General features: G+C 37.8%; 1 protein-coding gene across 5 annotated transcripts in view; it reads right to left on the reverse strand.

Moving 5' to 3' along the window:
- The window catches only part of ANKRD28 (ankyrin repeat domain 28), a 181,746-nt gene that overhangs the window by 41,797 nt on the left and 120,993 nt on the right, over nucleotides 1-18,956 (reverse strand). For all 5 annotated transcript variants that reach the window (XM_029214088.1, XM_029214087.1, XM_029214091.1 and 2 more), the window contains 4 exons: nucleotides 15,845-16,045; nucleotides 14,067-14,154; nucleotides 8,368-8,510; nucleotides 5,568-5,780 (listed from right to left, as the gene is read on the reverse strand). In XM_029214088.1, coding sequence (XP_029069921.1) covers nucleotides 5,568-5,780; nucleotides 8,368-8,510; nucleotides 14,067-14,154; nucleotides 15,845-16,045 — 645 coding nt within the window. The remainder of the gene's footprint in view (nucleotides 1-5,567; nucleotides 5,781-8,367; nucleotides 8,511-14,066; nucleotides 14,155-15,844; nucleotides 16,046-18,956) is intronic.

The raw sequence follows: 18,956 nt of genomic DNA on the forward strand, positions 1-18,956 counted from the left end.
CAAAAGCCAAGGACCAGGTGGCTTCACAGACGAATTCTATCAAACATTTAGAGAAGAGCTAACACCTATCCTTCTCAAACTCTTCCAAAATATAGCAGAGGGAGGAACACTCTCAAACTCACTCTACGAGGCCACCATCACGTTGATACTAAAACGAGACAAGGATGTCACAAAGAAAGAAAACTACAGGCCAATATCACTGATGAACACTGATGCAAAAATCCTCAACAAAATACTAGCAAACAGAATCCAACAGCACATTAAAAGGATCATACACCATGATGAAGTGGGGTTTATTCCAGGAATGCAAGGATTCTTCAATATATGCAAATCAATCAATGTGATAAACCATATTAACAAACTGAAGGAGAAAAAACATATGATCATCTCAATAGATGCGGAGAAAGCTTTTGACAAAATTCAACACCCATTTATGATAAAAACCCTGCAGAAAGTTGGCACAGAGGGAACTTTCCTCAACATAATAAAGGCCATATATGACAAACCCACAGCCAACACCGTCCTCAATGGTGAAAAACTGAAAGCATTTCCACTAAGATCAGGAACAAGACAAGGTTGCCCACTCTCACCACTCTTATTCAACATATTTTGGAAGTTTTAGCCACAGCAATCAGAGAAGAAAAAGAAACAAAAGGAATCCAAATAGGAAAAGAAGAAGTAAAGCTGTCACTGTTTGCAGATGACATGATATTATACATAGAGAATCCTAAAGATGCTACCAGAAAACTACTAGAGCTAATCAATGAATTTGGTAAAGTTGCAGGATACAAAATTAATGCACAGAAATCTCTGGCATTCCTATACACTAATGAGGAAAAATCTGAAAGTGAAATCAAGAAAACACTCCCATTTACCACTGCAACAAAAAGAATAAAATACCTAGGAATAAACCTACATAAGGAGACAAAAGACCTGTATGCAGAAAATTATAAGACACTGATGAAAGAAATTAAAGATGATACAAATAGATGGAGAGATATACCATGTTCTTGGATGGGAAGAATCAACATTGTGAAAATGACTCTACTACCCAAAGCAATCTACAGATTCAATGCAATCCCTATCAAACTACCACTGGCATTTTTCACAGCACTAGAACAAAAAATTTCACAATTTGTATGGAAACACAAAAGACCCCGAATAGCCAAAGCAATCTTGAGAACGAAAAACGGAGCTGGAGGAATCTGGCTCCCTGACTTCAGACTATACTACAAAGCTACAGTAATCAAGACAGCATGGTACTGGCACAAAAACAGAAATATAGATCAATGGAACAGGATAGAAAGCCCAGAGATAAACCCACACACATATGGTCACCTTGTCTTTGATAAAGGAGGCAGGAATGTACAGTGGAGAAATGACAGCCTCTTCAAGAAGTGGTGCTGGGAAAACTGGACAGGTACATGTAAAAGTATGAGATTAGATCACTCCCTAACACCACACACAAAAATAAGCTCAAAATGGATTAAAGACTGAAATGTAAGGCCAGAAACTATCAAACTCTTAGAGGAAAACATAGGCAGAACACTCTATGACATAAATCACAGCAAGATCCTTTCTGACCCACCTCCTAGAGAAATGGAAATAAAAACAAAAATAAACAAATGGGACTTAATGAAACTTCAAAGCTTTTGCACAGCAAAGGGAACCATAAACAAGACCAAAAGACAACCCTCAGAATGGGAGAAAATATCTGCAAATGAAGCAACTGACAAAGGATTAATCTCCAAAATTTATAAGCAGCTCACACAGCTCAATAACAAAAAAACAAACAACCCAATTCAAAAATAGGCAGGAGACCTAAACAGACATTTCTCCAAAGAAGATATACAGACTGCCAACAAACACATGAAAGAATGCTCAACATCATTAATCATTAGAGAAATGGAAATCAAAACTACAATGAGATACCATCTCACACCAGTCAGAATGGCCATCATCAAAAAATCTAGAAACAATAAATGCTGGAGCGGGTGTGGAGAAAAGGGAACACTCTTGCACTGCTGATGGGAATGTGAATTGGTACAGCCACTATGGAGAACAGTATGGAGGTTCCTTAGAAAACTACAAATAGAACCACCATAGGACCCAGCAATCCCACTCCTGGGCATATATCCCGAGAAAACCATAATTCAAGAAGAGTCATATACCAAAATGTTCATTGCAGCTCTATTTACAATAGCCTGGAGATGGAAACAACCTAAGTGTCCATCATCGGATGAATGGATAAAGAAGATGTGGCACATATATACAATGGAATATTACTCAGCCATAAAAAGAAGCAAAATTGAGCTATCTGTAGTGAGGTGGATGGACCTAGAGTCTGTCATACAGAGTGAAGTAAGTCAGAAAGAGAAAGATAAATACCGTATGCTAACACATATATATGGAATTTAAGGAAAAAAAAATGGTCATGAAGAACCTAGGGGTAAGACAGGAATAAAGACACAGACCTACTAGAGAACAGACTTGAGGATATGGGGAGGGGGAAGGGTAAGCTGTGTCAAAGCGAGAGAGAGGCATGGACATGTATATACGTTACCAAATGTAAGGTAGATAGCTAGTGGGAAGCAGCCGCATAGCACAGGGAGATCAGCTCGGTGCTTTTGTGACCGCCTGGAGGGGTGGGGTAGGGAGGGTGGGAGGGAGGGAGACGCAAGAAGGAAGAGATATGGGAACATATGTATATGTATAACTGATTCATTCTGTTATAAAGCAGAAACTAACACACCATTGTAAAGCAATTATACTCTAATAAATATGTAAAAAAAAACCATTCATTTTACTTCTATGTAGTATTCTGTAGGACAACCAATTAAAAAACGTATAAACTGAATAATTACAAATCTAAATTCACATTCCAATTCTAGTCATCCACAACCTGATCAAGGACAGAAAAATCAAAATAGAGAATGGAATGGGAGGAAAAGATGAAGGAGAAAGGTGCCTCGATAAGGAGAACTTGAGGGTCAACAAATGTAATTTTTTTCTTGCAAGGCAAATGTCAAAGCCTTAACTCGTTAGTCAAACAATAATTCGATAAGCATCGATTTGACAAATACAGGAAACAGTGTCAGGAACGAAGATATATTCTTGAATGAATGCAAGTTCTTATGCGTTGAAAACTCACTGCTATCAACAATTTTTACATAATGTCAGTTGGACGGTACCTCAGAAGTCATCAACAACTTAGGGAGTGTGTTTCAATGGAACTCGGCAGTAAGATAACTGGGCAACTGCACATCAGCAGGATGTCATACGTCCTTAGACAAAATTAAAGCAACTTTTATGAAATCTATTTTTAAGCCAGCATCATGGTCTGTTGTCTTCAAATCTACTTTACCACCACATCTTAACTGTTTTGCTAAAACATTCCCTTGTCATGTGTAAAATCTACCACTGAATTTTCTAAATCATTAGGGAGGTAACTTCAAATAAGACCACTGCTAAGCATTATACTACAAGTGACCCTCTTGTAGAACTGATTCTCATCTCAACATTTCAAAAGAAAATACAGACTTAAAAATAATCATAGGTACTAGAGTCAGCTACATAGGCAATGACATGAAGCAAGTGATTAATTATCTTCAAATTATAGTAAACAGTCATGTCTAAATGGCACTGTATAAAATAGAAAGCCTAATTTTTACCCAGCCCCATATAAACTAAAAAATGCATAATAGTTAATGATATAGGTAAGCCTCTTATTCCATGATACTTTTTAACAAAGATAATTTTAACTACAGCCCCTTTATCATAAAGGGGTCTCACAGAGACTAAAACTACTTGATGAGATCTTTTCGTTTGAAGAATATGAAGATAATTTCAAATTTTTTATTTTGAAAAACTTTTCATTAAAAAATATTACTAGGCTTTTGAGGAAACAAGTAACTAACTTCCCACCCCCACAAGAATTCTGATATTTTTTCTAGGCACTGATTATCCAAACAGCAGGAATTCTTCAAATCAAAATACGCTGTTTGAACTTATCAGTAAATATTTAGAGGTTATTTAAATTATTAAAAATAAAACTTTAGTTTAGTTGGTGATTTGATTGAGAACTGAAAGCTTTAAATGTATATTCGTAAAAGAGACATTTTAACCAGAAAGGAGTTCTTTATGATATCTCATGCCCTTTCCTTCCATAAGTTGATATGTATAAATTTTGTCCTTTAGCTGGCAAGGGGCAATTTAGAGCAACGACCTAATTATAGATGGGCTTGCTGCTGCTACAGCTGTCAGAGTGGGTCAGTGGCATCGTTAAAGGATTTTCTAAAGTTAGACAGGTAAGAAAATGGACTCCTTTCTCTACCAGTCTGAAAGACACTGGCTCATCACACCTACAAAAGAAGCTGAAATGTTATGCAATGAAAGCTCTGAAAACATTTGAAGGTTAAATGTTTTTACTAATCCTAAACGGTTCAATTTTGTTTGTGGTTTTCTTTTCTTTACACCACAAGACATGGTTTGGCAAGTGCTCAAAGAATGAATTAATAAATTAATACAGAAGCAATCAGTGAAAGCATCTTGGAAAATATAAAATGATGATTATACATTATGAAGTAGTTATGTTCAAAACTGTGGTTGCATGTGCATTTCCAAAGAATTATGCAGTAAAGGTACGTATATTTTGGCTCCAGAATTTTCACATATTTCTAAAATTCAAATGTTCACTCTTGGAAGCGAATGACCAAAAAACCAAAAAGCAACTATTCTTATATGTAAAACACTGTATCAGTCTTCTAATTTTTCTAACACTGTGAAAAATTTCAAAACAGAAAAGTTGAAAGAATATTACAGTGAACACCCATATACCTACCACCTAGAGTCTACCACTAACATTTTACTATGTGAACATTATCATACATCCATCTCTCTACCCACCCGTGCAATTAAGTGATGCTTTTTTCTTGGGGTGGGGGGGTAGGCCACACCGCGTGGCATGCAAGACTAGGGATCAAACCTGTGCCCCCTGCAGTGGAAGCGTGCAGTCTTAACCACTGGACCGCCAGGAAAGTCCCTAAGTGATGCTTTTTAAAGTCAGCTGCTGATATCACTACCTATTACCTCTAAACACTTTGGTATGCATATCATTAACTAGGGTTCAGTATTTGTTTGATTTGTAACCTTCTACGGGAACATTTACATGCAATGAGACATACAAAAAATGTACCACCTGATGAGTTTTGACTAACACTTATTTATATAACACAAAGCTGTCAAAATACAGGACATTACCACCACAGAGAAAGTTCCCCCACGCCCCCTTTTCATCAATCCCTCCTCCCAGAGGCAACAATTGTTCTCTCTCTCTTTTTTTTATTTCCCCAACTGTAGCGTCTGGAACCCCATATAACTGGAATTTTGTCTGTTCTAAAACCTTATATAAATGGAAATAGTGAATATATTCTTGTGTAACGCTTTCACTCAGCATAGTATTTTTAAGATTCATCTGTGTGTTATCAGTAATTCACTCCTTTTTAGTAGCTACTGATACTACAGTGAACTCCTAAATATTAGATAGGGATTCTGATATTACTTCATACCTTCATATTGACATCGGCCCCATTGCCTACTAGAAGCTCTAAACACAATGCTCCATGTGTTGATGCAGCAGCAAAGTGCAAAGGAGTAAACCCTTTTTCATTCTTTTGATTTACATTAGCACCACAGTCTATAAGTTCATTCACGACAACATCTTGTCCATTGTAGCAGGCTACATGAAGAGGTGTATTTCCATAGGCATTTGGTTCATTCATCTATTGGAAGAAAAAAATTGTCAATCTTAAAGCAGTCTTCCTAATTATCGTTGTGAGCTATTTTAGCAACATTGTGGTTGAAATCTAATTATTAAAGTGAGAAACAAACAGGGATAAATACACAGATATGGCTTATAATCTTGAACTTCAATAAAAAAAATGCACATAACAACATTTTGGTGTCAAACGATTTTGTAGCTTCAGGGAACATAACTTATATATACAATGTCTACTTCATGACAAAACTGAATGATTCCAAGAGATATTTTAGGAAAATGAAAACAAATAATATATTTTTAAAAGCATTCTAGGTAAGGGACAATCACAGAATTAATTCTAAGAATCATGAAAAATGAACACAAACTGAAAATTCTGACACATATTGAAAAACACGCATATTTTCTGCTATTTACAGTGACAAAAGATTAATAAAGCTGGTGATTAGTAGAGAGAAAGATTTTTTTAAAAATTACTGACATCCTTTTCTATTTAATTCATTTTTGCAACAAACTTGGGCTTTAGATATTTTCCAGCCTACATACTGACATTTTACCAAAATGAATATGCTCAAAAAATATAGTCAACATTGAGAAATAATTCATGTAACTGAAGTTTCTTTATCTTTCTATTTCTTAAAAAATATATTGGATGAATATTTTAAAGTTTACATAACTTTTCTGTGGTAAAGAATTGTACTTTCGCTCCTGTCTTCTGGGAGGTCATCTATGGCACACCTGACAGCTGTGTCCTTGTCCAGGGTGGGAGCTGGCTACCCTGGACCTCAGAGTAGGAGGAGGCACAGCGGGTCTTTAGGGCAGGGCCAACCACACCACATAAACCAACCATGTGATGGAGGGGAGGGGCTTTGGGTCCGCTGGTATCAGTGGACTTGGAGACTGAAATCAACCATATGAGCAATTTTGATCAATCAATCATGCCTATGTAGTGGAGGCCCAATAAAACTCTGAAAACAAAGCTCAGGAGTGCTTCTCTGGTTAGCAATACTATGTGCATATGTCACGTTCTGATGCTGGGAGAGTAAGGAGTCCTAACTCTGTAAGGAGAGGCCAATGGAAGCTTTGTGTTTAGAATACTCTTAGACTCTGCCTTGTGTGTCTCTTCCTTTGGCTGATGTTAATTTGTATCTTTTCTGCATAATAAACCATAACTGTGAGTATAATGGCTTGCAGTGAGTTTTTGGAGTCCTTCTAGTGAATCATCAAAACTGAAGTCAGTCCTGTGTAGAGACTGTGCCCTCTAACCTTGTGGTTGGCCCCAACTTATCACAACTTTATTTAACATTTTCTTTTCTCACATCTCTGGTAACAGAAATTAGAGGAAGTGAAAAAGCAACACTTAACTTTAGTCAAGTTATCTAGATTTCATCACCAAAAGCTGGCGGACACAGAAAAGATTCTCCCTCGGAGCTTCCAAAACTTTGAGAGATTAAATTTATTGTTTTAAGTCACTCACTTCAGCTCTAGGAAACTAAGTCATGCAATTGGAGGCCACATGTCACTAAATGGCTCTAAGTTTGACCACTTTTTCTGAAGAACACTCTCACCAGAGTTTATAATTTTGCTGTCAATAACATAAGCTTTAAAAATTGCACCAGAATGGACGTGAAACAGTGATCAGAAACAAGGCTATCTCATTTATCTAGATCAAGGGTCTCTTAAGGCATTATGTCACTCTGTTGAAACAGAGCTACAGGAAGTGCTGAGTTGAAATAAAACTTTCATCTGTTTGCACTCTACAAGCTTCTACCTAACAATGTGTTTGAATTTTTGATCCCTACATTTTCAATAACTAAGTGCTTCACAAAGTCCTTAAATTAATAGGCTATCCAGCTCCACAGTTCTGCCACGTATTCTTTGTCCAACCAGATTACCACCTATCTTTCTGTCTCTGCAGCTGATCTAAACTACCTCCCTCTCTCCTTCTACCTGGCTGCTTTTTCATCTGTGTTTTAAAGACCAGATGAGTTTGTCAGAACTGTACCTAAAGGATAGACTGTGGGAGTCCCAGGTATTCTTAGCTATCCCAGTTCCGTAATCAAATATATTCAGATGAAGGAGCAACCCCTCTGAACCAAAGAGATCATACAGTAAGGAACACTTGCAGCTAATAGGCCAAAAGCCTCTAGTTTTCCTGCCTGCCTCTGGCCAATATCCTGTAATGTGAACAGCTACGGTCATTTAAAGGAAATATTAGACAAACTGGGCAAATAATACTAACAATAACCCAGCCGCTTAGGAAAATAATCCAAATATGTCTGATCTGCTGGTTTCCATAGCTGAAATGAAGCTACAGGGCCTAGAATGTGATGGAAAAGAAAAACTTCTGTCAATCAACCGTTCACCTTTGGAATATATTTTACCTCTTAATACATTTGACTAACTTCATGACTTGGTCAGACATCAGTGCACTGTATATTATGTGAAGGACTATAAACATAAAACTATTAAAAGACAAAAATCTTATTGTAAGAAATCATCTTTTAAATTTGAAATAACTTCTGCCAACAACAAAATCACGAACACACAAAATGCTCCATTCTTCTGTACTGCTTAGTCTGTACACCTACATCAACCCCAAGATCAAGAAGGTACTTGACTACGCTGATCATCCCGCTAGAGGCTGCTGCGTGGAGAGGTGTGTAAGACTTCTTGTCTTTGCATGTCACTTCAGCTCCGTGTGCCACAAGTAATTTCACTACTTCAATGTGACCTGAAAATGTGTTTATGAAGAAAAAAACAAGAAGATGAGTGTATGGAAAACATGAAATACAATCCTGAATATCTTTAAAGACAGGTAAAAATACAATACAAATTAACTAGATAATGCATGACAAGTCACCAATTAATCACATTATAACCAGAGAGAGGATAGAAGACAAAAATAAGAATTCAGGATAATTTTGATAAATGCTGACAGAGGTAACTAATAATTGAAAATAATACATTTAATTATTTTATCCAATGATAACCCTGCAATCCTCCTTTTACCTAGATCTTGTTGTTTCCAAGGTTGTTTTAATACATTCTCCAGTTCTTAAGTTAGCTTTTCATGTCTAATGTAAGACATTAGTCTGGGAGTGACTTGGGCTTATTTCTTAAAAAATGTCAGGTCTTTAGAACACACAGCTAAAAACTTCTTTTCCCTTATTATTTCCACCAGATGCCTTAACAATCAGGATAGGCTAGGTCAGCAGTCCCTAACCTTTTTGGCAACAGGGACCGGGTTCATGGGAGACAATTTTTCCACGTGGCGGGGGTGGGGCGGGAATGGTTCAGGCGGTAATGTGAGTGATGGGGGGGATGGTTCAGCCCTATGTGGGGGATGCGGAGTGGCAGATGAAACTTGGCTGGCTTGCCTGCGGCTCATCTTTTGCTGTGTGGCCCGGTTCTGGGGGATGGGGACCCCTGGGCTACACTATACATGCTGTGGTTAACAACCAACTCCCAAATCTCAGTGGCTTAAACAATTAGTGTTTTATTTCTCATTAGCATTATGATAGCTTGGCCAGAGGGCTCTGCTCAGTCACGCAAGGATCCGGATTCATGGAGCTGACACATGATTTGAAGGCAGCTTGGTCACTGTGCCAGAAAGGGGAACAGACTACAGTCTCACACCAGCAATTAAATGCTCTGGTCCACAGGGGATGCTACTTTCATTAGGCAGAACTAGTCTCAGGCCCTACCCAACCACATAAGGAGGCCAGGTGGAAGGTGGGAGAACCACTGTTCTCCTTTCGTATCTCCTCACCTCTTGTCACTTTAGATTATACAGTACTTTCTCCTCCTCCCAAAAGCCTTTCCACCTCTGTGCCTTTGTTCATGGGACTGATTCCTACGTTGTACAGAATGTTCTGCTTGGACGTTTCTTTCTAATCGTTGTTACTAATCCTTGAAGAAGGTCATGTCAGTTCCTATCTTCCCTAGAAGTCTTTTTAAGGCTTCTAGTTGCCTAGAATTACGTGGCCAAAAGCACAATGTACCTGTAAATACTATCTAATAAGCATACATAATAATACTTTGCGATGTATCTTAAACTTGAATCATTATTTAACAAACTCTTTAATTACTTTTATGTATTAAGTTCCCAAATATATATATCTTTAAAGGCAAATATCATAGGCTCTTATGTTCTACTTCTTGGTGTATTTCAAACAAAATAGGTACCTAATAAATATGTTACATTAAACGAGTTGCTAATGATGCCATTTTTAATACCCCTCATAGGGAAGGAGTATATAAAGTAAATAACTATAAAAATGAGACTTTCAAACATAGTGCCTTGCCCCCTTGAAAAAAGGAGTGTGCAAGATGCATAAAGAATCAAGTAGATATAGTTGTTCATATATATAAATTATCAATTAAAGTGGATACATTCAGCTGTTTTTTCCCCATTTCAATATGAAAAATATCTACTATATTTTTAGGAAAAAATCAAAAGAATATCTGTCAAATCATTAGATGCCAAATTAAATGTGACTATCATATAAGAGCACTAACTGGTACAAAAGATCTCACTACACATTACTCTCTGATCTATGGCTCTAGAAAGACAACTACTTGGGTTTACTGTAATGTATTAAAAACCAGGACTTATAATGCCCAGGAGGCTCACGCATAAATATAGCTTTTTTAAACCGGGCAAATGCATATTATTCACTAAATATGCCAAAAAGAAACAAATTCTCCTGATTTTTAAGACTAGAAGGCCCATTATACAAACATAATGGAAAAACTGTCCAAAACCAACACATCATTCTAAGTAAATGACTTAGATCATATTAATTATGTAGATTCCAGGAAGTGTGAACTTTTCCTGAGACCGATAAAGCCCTATTTTTAAAAGGTACCATGCATAGGGAAATTTACAATCTTAAAATTGACAAATATTTATTTAATCACATTTCTGAAATATGTAAAAATTCCTTTAACGGACCACTGAAAACATGAAGAAGGGGCCTTTCCATAGCCAGTTTGGGGTGACCTATTTAAAAGAAAAAAGGGAAGAAAGTTCTAGAGTGAAATAAATGATATTGTTCTAGCAAGGTGGAACCTAGCCAGAATACATATGTGTTTTCCTTATCAATTTATAGAACGATGCTACCAAGGAGACTAAATTTCATTCAATTCATATGGGTGTATTTTTAGAAGACAGCATCCAGCAGACATGCATGGCATACATAATTCTGTAGTCAATAACTCCTTTAAAAAATTATATCCATGCAACGTGAATTTGATAAATGTAATCATTATCCGTCAGGAATTTGGAAAATTCCCTACATTTTTCTTTTGTCATGAATGTATTAATAAAAGTAAAATGAGCTATGCTCACAAGTTTTTATGGAAAGGAAAGTAAGAAGAAAAACCATTTCACATCAACTCAAATTATGCATTGCTTTAAGAAGAATTAATGTAATGAGTTTCTTATCAAGGTAATTAATATTTATTTAGTACCCTCTATGTCAAAGTCATCACAGTAAGGTACTTTGAGGCAAAAAGTGACTGGATATTGCTAAAAGCACTGAAGGCAACAGAAAAGATGAATGAGTAAATGGACTTTTTTTTTAAACAGATCTTTATTGGAGTATAATTGCTTCACAATACTGTGTTAGTTTCTGTTGTACACCAAAGTGAATCAGCCACATGCATACACATGTCTCCATATCCCCTCCCTCTTGAGCCTCCCTCCCACCCTCCCTATCCCACCCTTCTAGGTCATCTCAAAGCACTGAGCTGATCTCCCTGTGCTATGCTGCTGCTTCCCACCAGCCAACTATTCTGCATTCGGTAGTGTATATATGTCGATGCTACTCTCACTTCGCCCCAGCTTCGCCCTCCCACCCTATGTCCTCAAGTCCATTTTCTATGTCTACCTCTTTATTCCTGCCCTGTAACTAGGTTCATCAGTAACAGTAAATGGATTCTTAATGACGGTTCATGGTAGGAGCAAACACAGCGTAGGGAGGGAAAAATGATCAGTTCATTTGGGGACAGAGGTGGGGCTGGGGAACATAAACAGAGGATTCAATCATAGCATAAGTATAAGAGGTAGAACCTAAAAGAAAAGTAAGGGTAGCCTCAACCAGGGGACAGAAGGCCAGGGCAAATACAGAAGCCTGTGAGAAATAGAAGCCTGTGAGAAATAAATTACAAGACATGTAATGCCTCTTAGGCTAATATTGGCAGATTCTCTAGAGGTGTCAATGACCTGGCCTTAAGGCCTGTCTTAATAGACCAGGCAGTAACTCCCTACTTTCATATATTTAGCTCCTTTTTAATCCTGAACACCTAAAACAACTGAATGGTTTTAGAAACTGTGTGTCAATACTCCTCTTTTTCCAAGCTTAAAGGAAGGAAGAGACAGGGAAAAGAAAATTATGAATCTCTGAATGTTTATGCTCAAAAATTAAATGGACTATGAGGTCCAAGAAATACAGAATATCTTTTACAATCCACAATCGGCCTGAAAAATGACATTTAGTAGATCAAGGAAAACAAAGCCATCCAAGGGCCTCTGAGATATACACACCCAGCTACTCTGGGAGCTCAATTAGAGGCAACCCACAAAATTCCTTGGCCTTCAATTTTATGAAAACAGCTGTTTAGCCAAGTTTAATTCTTTGGAGATAAAAGGCCTGATACCCTCTGCTTAATGTGTGAACCTTTTAATATAAGGTATATAGTTTAAAATCACAGACTATCTGTGCCTGAACCGTCAAGAATAAGCTATTCCAGAATATTCAGAAAAATCCCCAAGACTTAAAATACAGAAAACCTACAGGCTGCGAGGAGGGCACTTTAGGACACCACAGGAGACTTGCTTCTGGATGTTTTACCTTCAGTTAACAGAAGAAAAGTGCCCATGACATAACTAGAGGCACAAACCTTTGGTGTGAGAGAAACACCAAGAGCCCAAGAGTTACTTCCACGATGGGCAAAGGATCTTCCTGGACCTTGGGGTTACCGTCAACTGGTTTGAGTTCATTTGGTTTCTTACATTTTTGTATTTTACAATTTTATATAGTTTTTAAAATTAATAATCTTCTATCAACCTTTGAATTTTAAGTGAGAGCTAGGAAAAGACAAAAGCAAAGGCAGGGAGTAGTGAGGATAAGCTATGCCTGTGAGAAGAGGGGCTAGACTGTCTCTGTAGTCAGTATGAGAGGCACATGGGAATGAGACCAGCACTATGTGGTCCGTCAGTCCATGTAATTTTTCCTAAGTCAGAGGAGCAAGAAGAGCAGAAGCAGAATAGACTGTTGGGAGGAAAAGAAAAAGCCCTGAGCTCCATGGCTGCAAAGAAAGGAGTTCTTCAGCTCTATTGTAAGATGCCCCACCCACGGCTTCCTTCCGGAGGCACAGCCTAGCCCTACGGGACTTGCAAGGTTTGCAGCAGGTTGAGATCCACTTCGGCCCGCGTGGTCTTAGCGCCCGCAGGCCAGCATCTCTGCTCTGTTCTTTCTGTGCATTTTAAAGTATCCTGTGGAAGCCTGACCTTTCTCCTCCCTGGCTGTCCCAGTTACCTCAAAAACCCATTAATGCTTTCGTTAGTGCTCTGCTCGTGGAGTTGCGTAGGTTTTAAGCAGTCTGCCCCAGGACCATTTTCCCATGAGCTCTGTTAGTTTCAAACTGCAACGTGCAGATCCTAAGACTTTTCAAGAATCCTTTTTTTTCTTTGTTTGGTCACACTGCGCAGCTTGTGGGATCTTAGTTCCCCGACCAAGGATGGAACCCACACCCTGGGCAGTGAAGGCGAGAAGTCCTAACCACTGGACTGCCAGGGAATTCCCTCAAGAATGTTAAAAGCAGAAAAGCTGATATCTAAACCTCAGTTTCTTACTGTGGTAGAAATCAAATGTGATATGCCTATTTAACACAGTGCTTGGCACAAGATAACAGGCTTCTTAATACATCTTCACAACTTCTACCTTAATATTCCCATACAAACAAGGATGGGTTCAGGATGGGTATGAGAATGGGCTTTTAGTAAACACCAATCTAAACTCTGTATCCCAAACTTGTGTCTAGGACATCTCTCCCTTTAAAAGTAAACAATTAATTTTAAACAGCTTTCAGGAGAACTGGACCTAATGTACTTCTGTCCTGGCAAACCTCCCCCGACTGCCAGGCTGGTTCCACTTGGGCAGCAAACTCAGATATGGTGCAACTTCTCACTACCCCAAAAGACATGTTATACCAAATGCAAGAACGAAATGTCCAACTTTTCCTTAATACTTAATGTCAAAAAATAAATTTAAAATACACATACCCATATATGCTGCCCAGTGGATAGCACGTCTATCTTTCTTGTCAAAAGCATTAATATTGGCACCTCTAGACAAGAGTAGTTTCACCATCTGGAATAAAAATAAACACAGTTTCATCAACATTCAGAAGCAGAACTGTTCATGAATATCCATCGTGAAAACTACTCATCTCAAGCTCTCTGGCACCGAATTTCTGCATTTGTAGAAAGGAAAGATGAGACTATATACTGAAGATGCTTTAACATAATTTAATAAACAACAGGACAATATACGAAAAAAGGTTTCACTATGGTGGTTACTGAAGTCAGGCATCAGCATCTTTTTAAAGATGCCACTTTGTGTCCTGGTATTTTATGAACAACTAAGCACAAATCTGGAAAGTCTAAAGGGAGAGTATTTAACAACAGGTTTTATTCCTTTTTATAGCCCAAAGTGTTATTAAAATTCAAAGTGCATTCTGATCCCAGAAACGGCTTAAATTTAATTCAAACACAGATGCAGTGTCCGTAATATGATTAGGCCTGAAGGTCACTGCACAGTCTACTTACCTCAAAATGTACCAAAAAAAGTCATTTCCATTAGGTTCAAGCATATTTACAATAGTTTCCCCATTAGAAAGGGCATTCCAGATGTCAAAAAGGGACTCATCTAGTGACCTGAACTGCAGCAGAGACAAGAATTCTTTATGTTGCAAAAGCCGAGAAGAACAGTGAAAACAGCACTGCAGTGACTAGCCCTCAGCCATGGAATCTTGGGAATGTCACTTTACCTCTTTTTTTAAAAAAAATTGAAGTATAGTTGATTTACAATCTTTTAGGTACATAGCAAAGTGATTCAGTTTTATATATACATATATTTCTTCCAGATTCTTTTCTACTACAGGAAAAGAATTGATATTGAGTATAGTTCCCTCTGCTATACAGTAGGACCACCATTTTTACTTACTTTGAGTTTCTGTGTCTGCAACAAAAATGAAGGACTGGACAAGCTGCCCTCAAAGGTTCTTCTAACTCTGAGTCTCATTCTTTCCTAAGTCTTCCATGTACATACATAAACCCCACTCTTTGCTATGGCACACTTAACATTAACCAATACTCCTTGTATAAGATAACTAAATATTAATTTTCTTAAATTGTTTTCTTCTGATGGTCTGTCATCAAAGAATTCTTGACTAAATGTTCAAAATAAACTATAAGAAAAAGTTTTGGGGCTTCCCTGGTGGCGCAGTGGTTGAGAGTCCGCCTGCCAATGCAGGGGACACGGGTTCATGCCCCGGTCCGGGAAGATCCCACATGCCACGAAGCGGCTGGGCCCGTGAGCCATGGCCGCTAAGCCTGCGCGTCCGGAGCCTGTGCTCTGCAACGGGAGAGGCCACAACAGTGAGAGGCCCGCATACTGCAAAAAAAAAAAAAAAAAAAAAAGGTTTTCTACACTCCACCTTCCTTTGCTACCATCTTTCTGGGAGAACAATGAAACTGTTCCATCTTCCTAGACATTTTTTCCTGCAATGACAGAACATACTTTTCACATTGTGTTACAGTTGGCAGTGTTGTCCTTTGTCTCCCCAGGTTGACCATGAAATTCAACTGCAGGGGCTGTATCTGATAAATAAATTTCTAAATTTGAGAATATATATCATGAATTATCATGAAAAGAAGTCTGAGGGTTTGAAAAAGGCAAAATTAAATAAAAATGAGCAAAATAGGCAAGTTCATTAATAATGGGGGGGTGGGCACACACGCAGAGAGAGAGAATCACTGTCTAACTGAATACCACTTACCTCCCCGTGTCCACTGAAAGCTGCATGATGCAGTGCAGTTCTCCCTGCTCGATCAGACACATTTACATTACTCAGCAGAGGGACCAAAGCTTCCGCACACTTTACAGCTTTATTAGCAGCCGCTATGTGTAAAGGGGTTTGCCAGTTTTTGTCTCTAGCGTTAACATCTGCAGAATGCTTCAAAAGTACCTGAACTGCTTCCTAAAACATATGAAGATATACAAGACAAATGAGTTAACAGCTTTAGAAATTGTACGCACATGAAGGAAATAAAATTTCTTGAGAAAATAAAAATAGTTCTGGCAGAACCTGCTATCAACAAGCCAGAAAACAAAATAGCTTGAACTAAAGGCAGTACTCAGAGCCATGCAAGATACATCAAAATAAAACATTCCCTTTCTCTATCATCCTCCAATTAAAGGCACAACAATCAGTCTCTATCAAAATGTACAAGAAATACTGACAAATATTCTTCAAAAACCTTCATTACTAATATTGCTTTTCTAGATGGTGAGATACAATTAATTTATACTTTCAAAGCTTTAAAAAGTAGATTTATCACTTTGCCATTAAATATATAAAAATTTAAACATACTACTTCCCAAAGTATTCCACATGCTATATTTTACAAAATGAAAATCACTAGGATCTAATTCATTAGAGGGAGGGAGGGGAGGGGAGGGGAGGGGAGGGGGGAGGGAGGGAGGGAGGGAGGGAGGGAGGGAGGGAAGAAGTCTTTGTTGTGATGCTACCTGGTGGGAAAGTTGGTGTTAACAAGGCAAATTAAGAATTTACTATTCAAAGGGATTGGTCTCCCAGAAGCACAAGAAAAATGTCACAAAGCATCCATAAACTGGACTCATGGCAAAATCAAAAGGAATCCAGTGTGCCATCAATATTAAGCAATATAATCAGAACTAAACGTAGCAAAATTTTTCTCCTTACAGTGATAATCTTATTTTTGGCAGATGAACAACAAACTACATATGAAATGAAAAGGACCAGAACCAAATCACCTCAGTTCTGTCATTTACAAGGTATAACTATTCAAGTCTAATAAAACTGACCCTTGGTTTTCTTATCAGTAAAGAGGGGAAAGAGCACCTGTCCATCACTCATCTCAAGTCTGCTATGAAGCAAAAAAACCTAACGTACATAAGATTGTTCAAAAGATTAAAATAACTAACTATGCAAAGTAGCAAGGAAGACCAAGCAAAATAGTATTATTTATGATTTGCACATAGCCTTTGAAATAAAAAGTAATCAGAACTGCTGAAATATGGGAACCAGCACAAGGCTGGCAAAAGACTGGAGAGACGCCCATCAATCTATCGACCTGCTGAGTAGCTAAGTAAAGACATATGGAGGCCTGCCCTGTGACCCCACAATTCCAATCCAGCTATTTACCCAAGAGAAATTTTAACAAGACCCATCTAAGAATGTTTTTATTTATTTTATTTTATTTATTCATAAGAGCCAAAAACAAGAAATGTAAATGTCCACCTATAGGAAAACAGATAAACTGTTGTACATCCATACAGGAAACACTACTCGGCAATAAAAAGAAATGAACCACTAATGTACACAACAATATGACTAATCTCAAAAGAAGTCAAGACATTAAGAGTACATACTGTATGATTCCATTTTTATAAAATTCTAGAACAGGCAATTCTAGAACAGGCAATTGAGAGGTGCCTCTGGGGACAGGAGGGACTGACTGAAAAGGGACATGAGGGAACTTGCTGGAGTGATGGAATCTTCTAAATCTAGATTGGGAGAAAGGTTACATGGGTATATACATTTGCCAAAACTCAACACTATACACTTAAAGTCTGTGCATTTTACTGTAAATTATATTTCAATTAAGAAAAAGGAATATAGGGAAAAAGATACACAGAGGAATATATACTCAGAATCGTGGAGAACAAAGTACAAACACTGTCAGGATTCTCAATCTTCATCCTCAGGAAGGGTATTTTGTGACTTAGGGAGTAACACTAATACCATCCTGGGAAATAGATGTACTAGAAAATAATTAAAAACAAAATGAAGAATTTACAATTGGATAAACTGGGCAAATACAGCATACTATAGATGCCAGGCTTGCCTTAATTATTTCCAACTGGAATTCACAACTCATACCTTTAAGTTTCTGAAAAGTGTGTGGAATACTTATGTTCCATCAGCAAGAACAGAAAAATCAAAGCTATACTTTCGTTTCACAGAAAAACAAGAATAAATCCAGTTTATGGTTGAGGGTGGGTAAGATGGCACCTAAAGAAGGCTGTAAACACAACGACTAAGACTGTTTGAACCCTGGGTCCACTGTTGGGGACACTTAATTGTGTACCCCACAATTCATGTCGAAGCCCTAACCACCCCCCACCACAAAGCGGTAAAGTTAAATGAGATGATAAGGGAGAGACCCTAACCTGATCAGACTGATGGCATTCTAAGACAAGGAAGAGGGAGAGAGAGATTCCCCCCTCCCCGACCAAATGTGAGGACACAGTGAGAAGGCAGCCATCTGCAAGCCAGGAAGAGAGTCCTCATCAGAAACTGACCCTGCTGGACCTTCATCTGACACTTCTAGCCTCCAGTCTGTGAGAAAAAACATTTCTGTTGTTTAAGCCACCCAGTCTATGGTATTTTGTTATGGCAGCTGAGCTGACTAATACATCCATCATTTACTACTCAGAATAATATACGTCAGTGCCATATCACAATAGCAGTGATCTTTGAAAATTTAGAGAAAACTAAAGAACTCTCTAAAGACAGGAGATTCAAAAACAAAAACAAAAAAAAATTTTTAAAGGGTAAATTACAAACCAATGAGCCTGATGTCTTACCCTAGTAAAATTCTAGATTTTATTAGCAACACATTACAAGCATTTAGAAAAAAAATGTAGAGATAACCAAGGATATAGTTTTACTAATGACAGAATTACCATAGTAACCTTGATCCCGATTTTTCCATTATTAGAGGGTATGCATGTGTAAGAAATGCTGCAGGTGTGCCTTGCAAACAAGTAATAACCTATGACACTGATTTAAATAAGATAAAGAAATATGGGGGTGGGGTGATAACAAAAGGTTAACTAATTATATC

Source organism: Monodon monoceros, unplaced genomic scaffold (genome assembly GCF_005190385.1).
Source record: "Monodon monoceros isolate NGI ecotype Baffin Bay Population unplaced genomic scaffold, NGI_Narwhal_1 Super_Scaffold_11, whole genome shotgun sequence".
Classification (NCBI taxonomy): Eukaryota; Metazoa; Chordata; class Mammalia; order Artiodactyla; family Monodontidae; genus Monodon; species Monodon monoceros.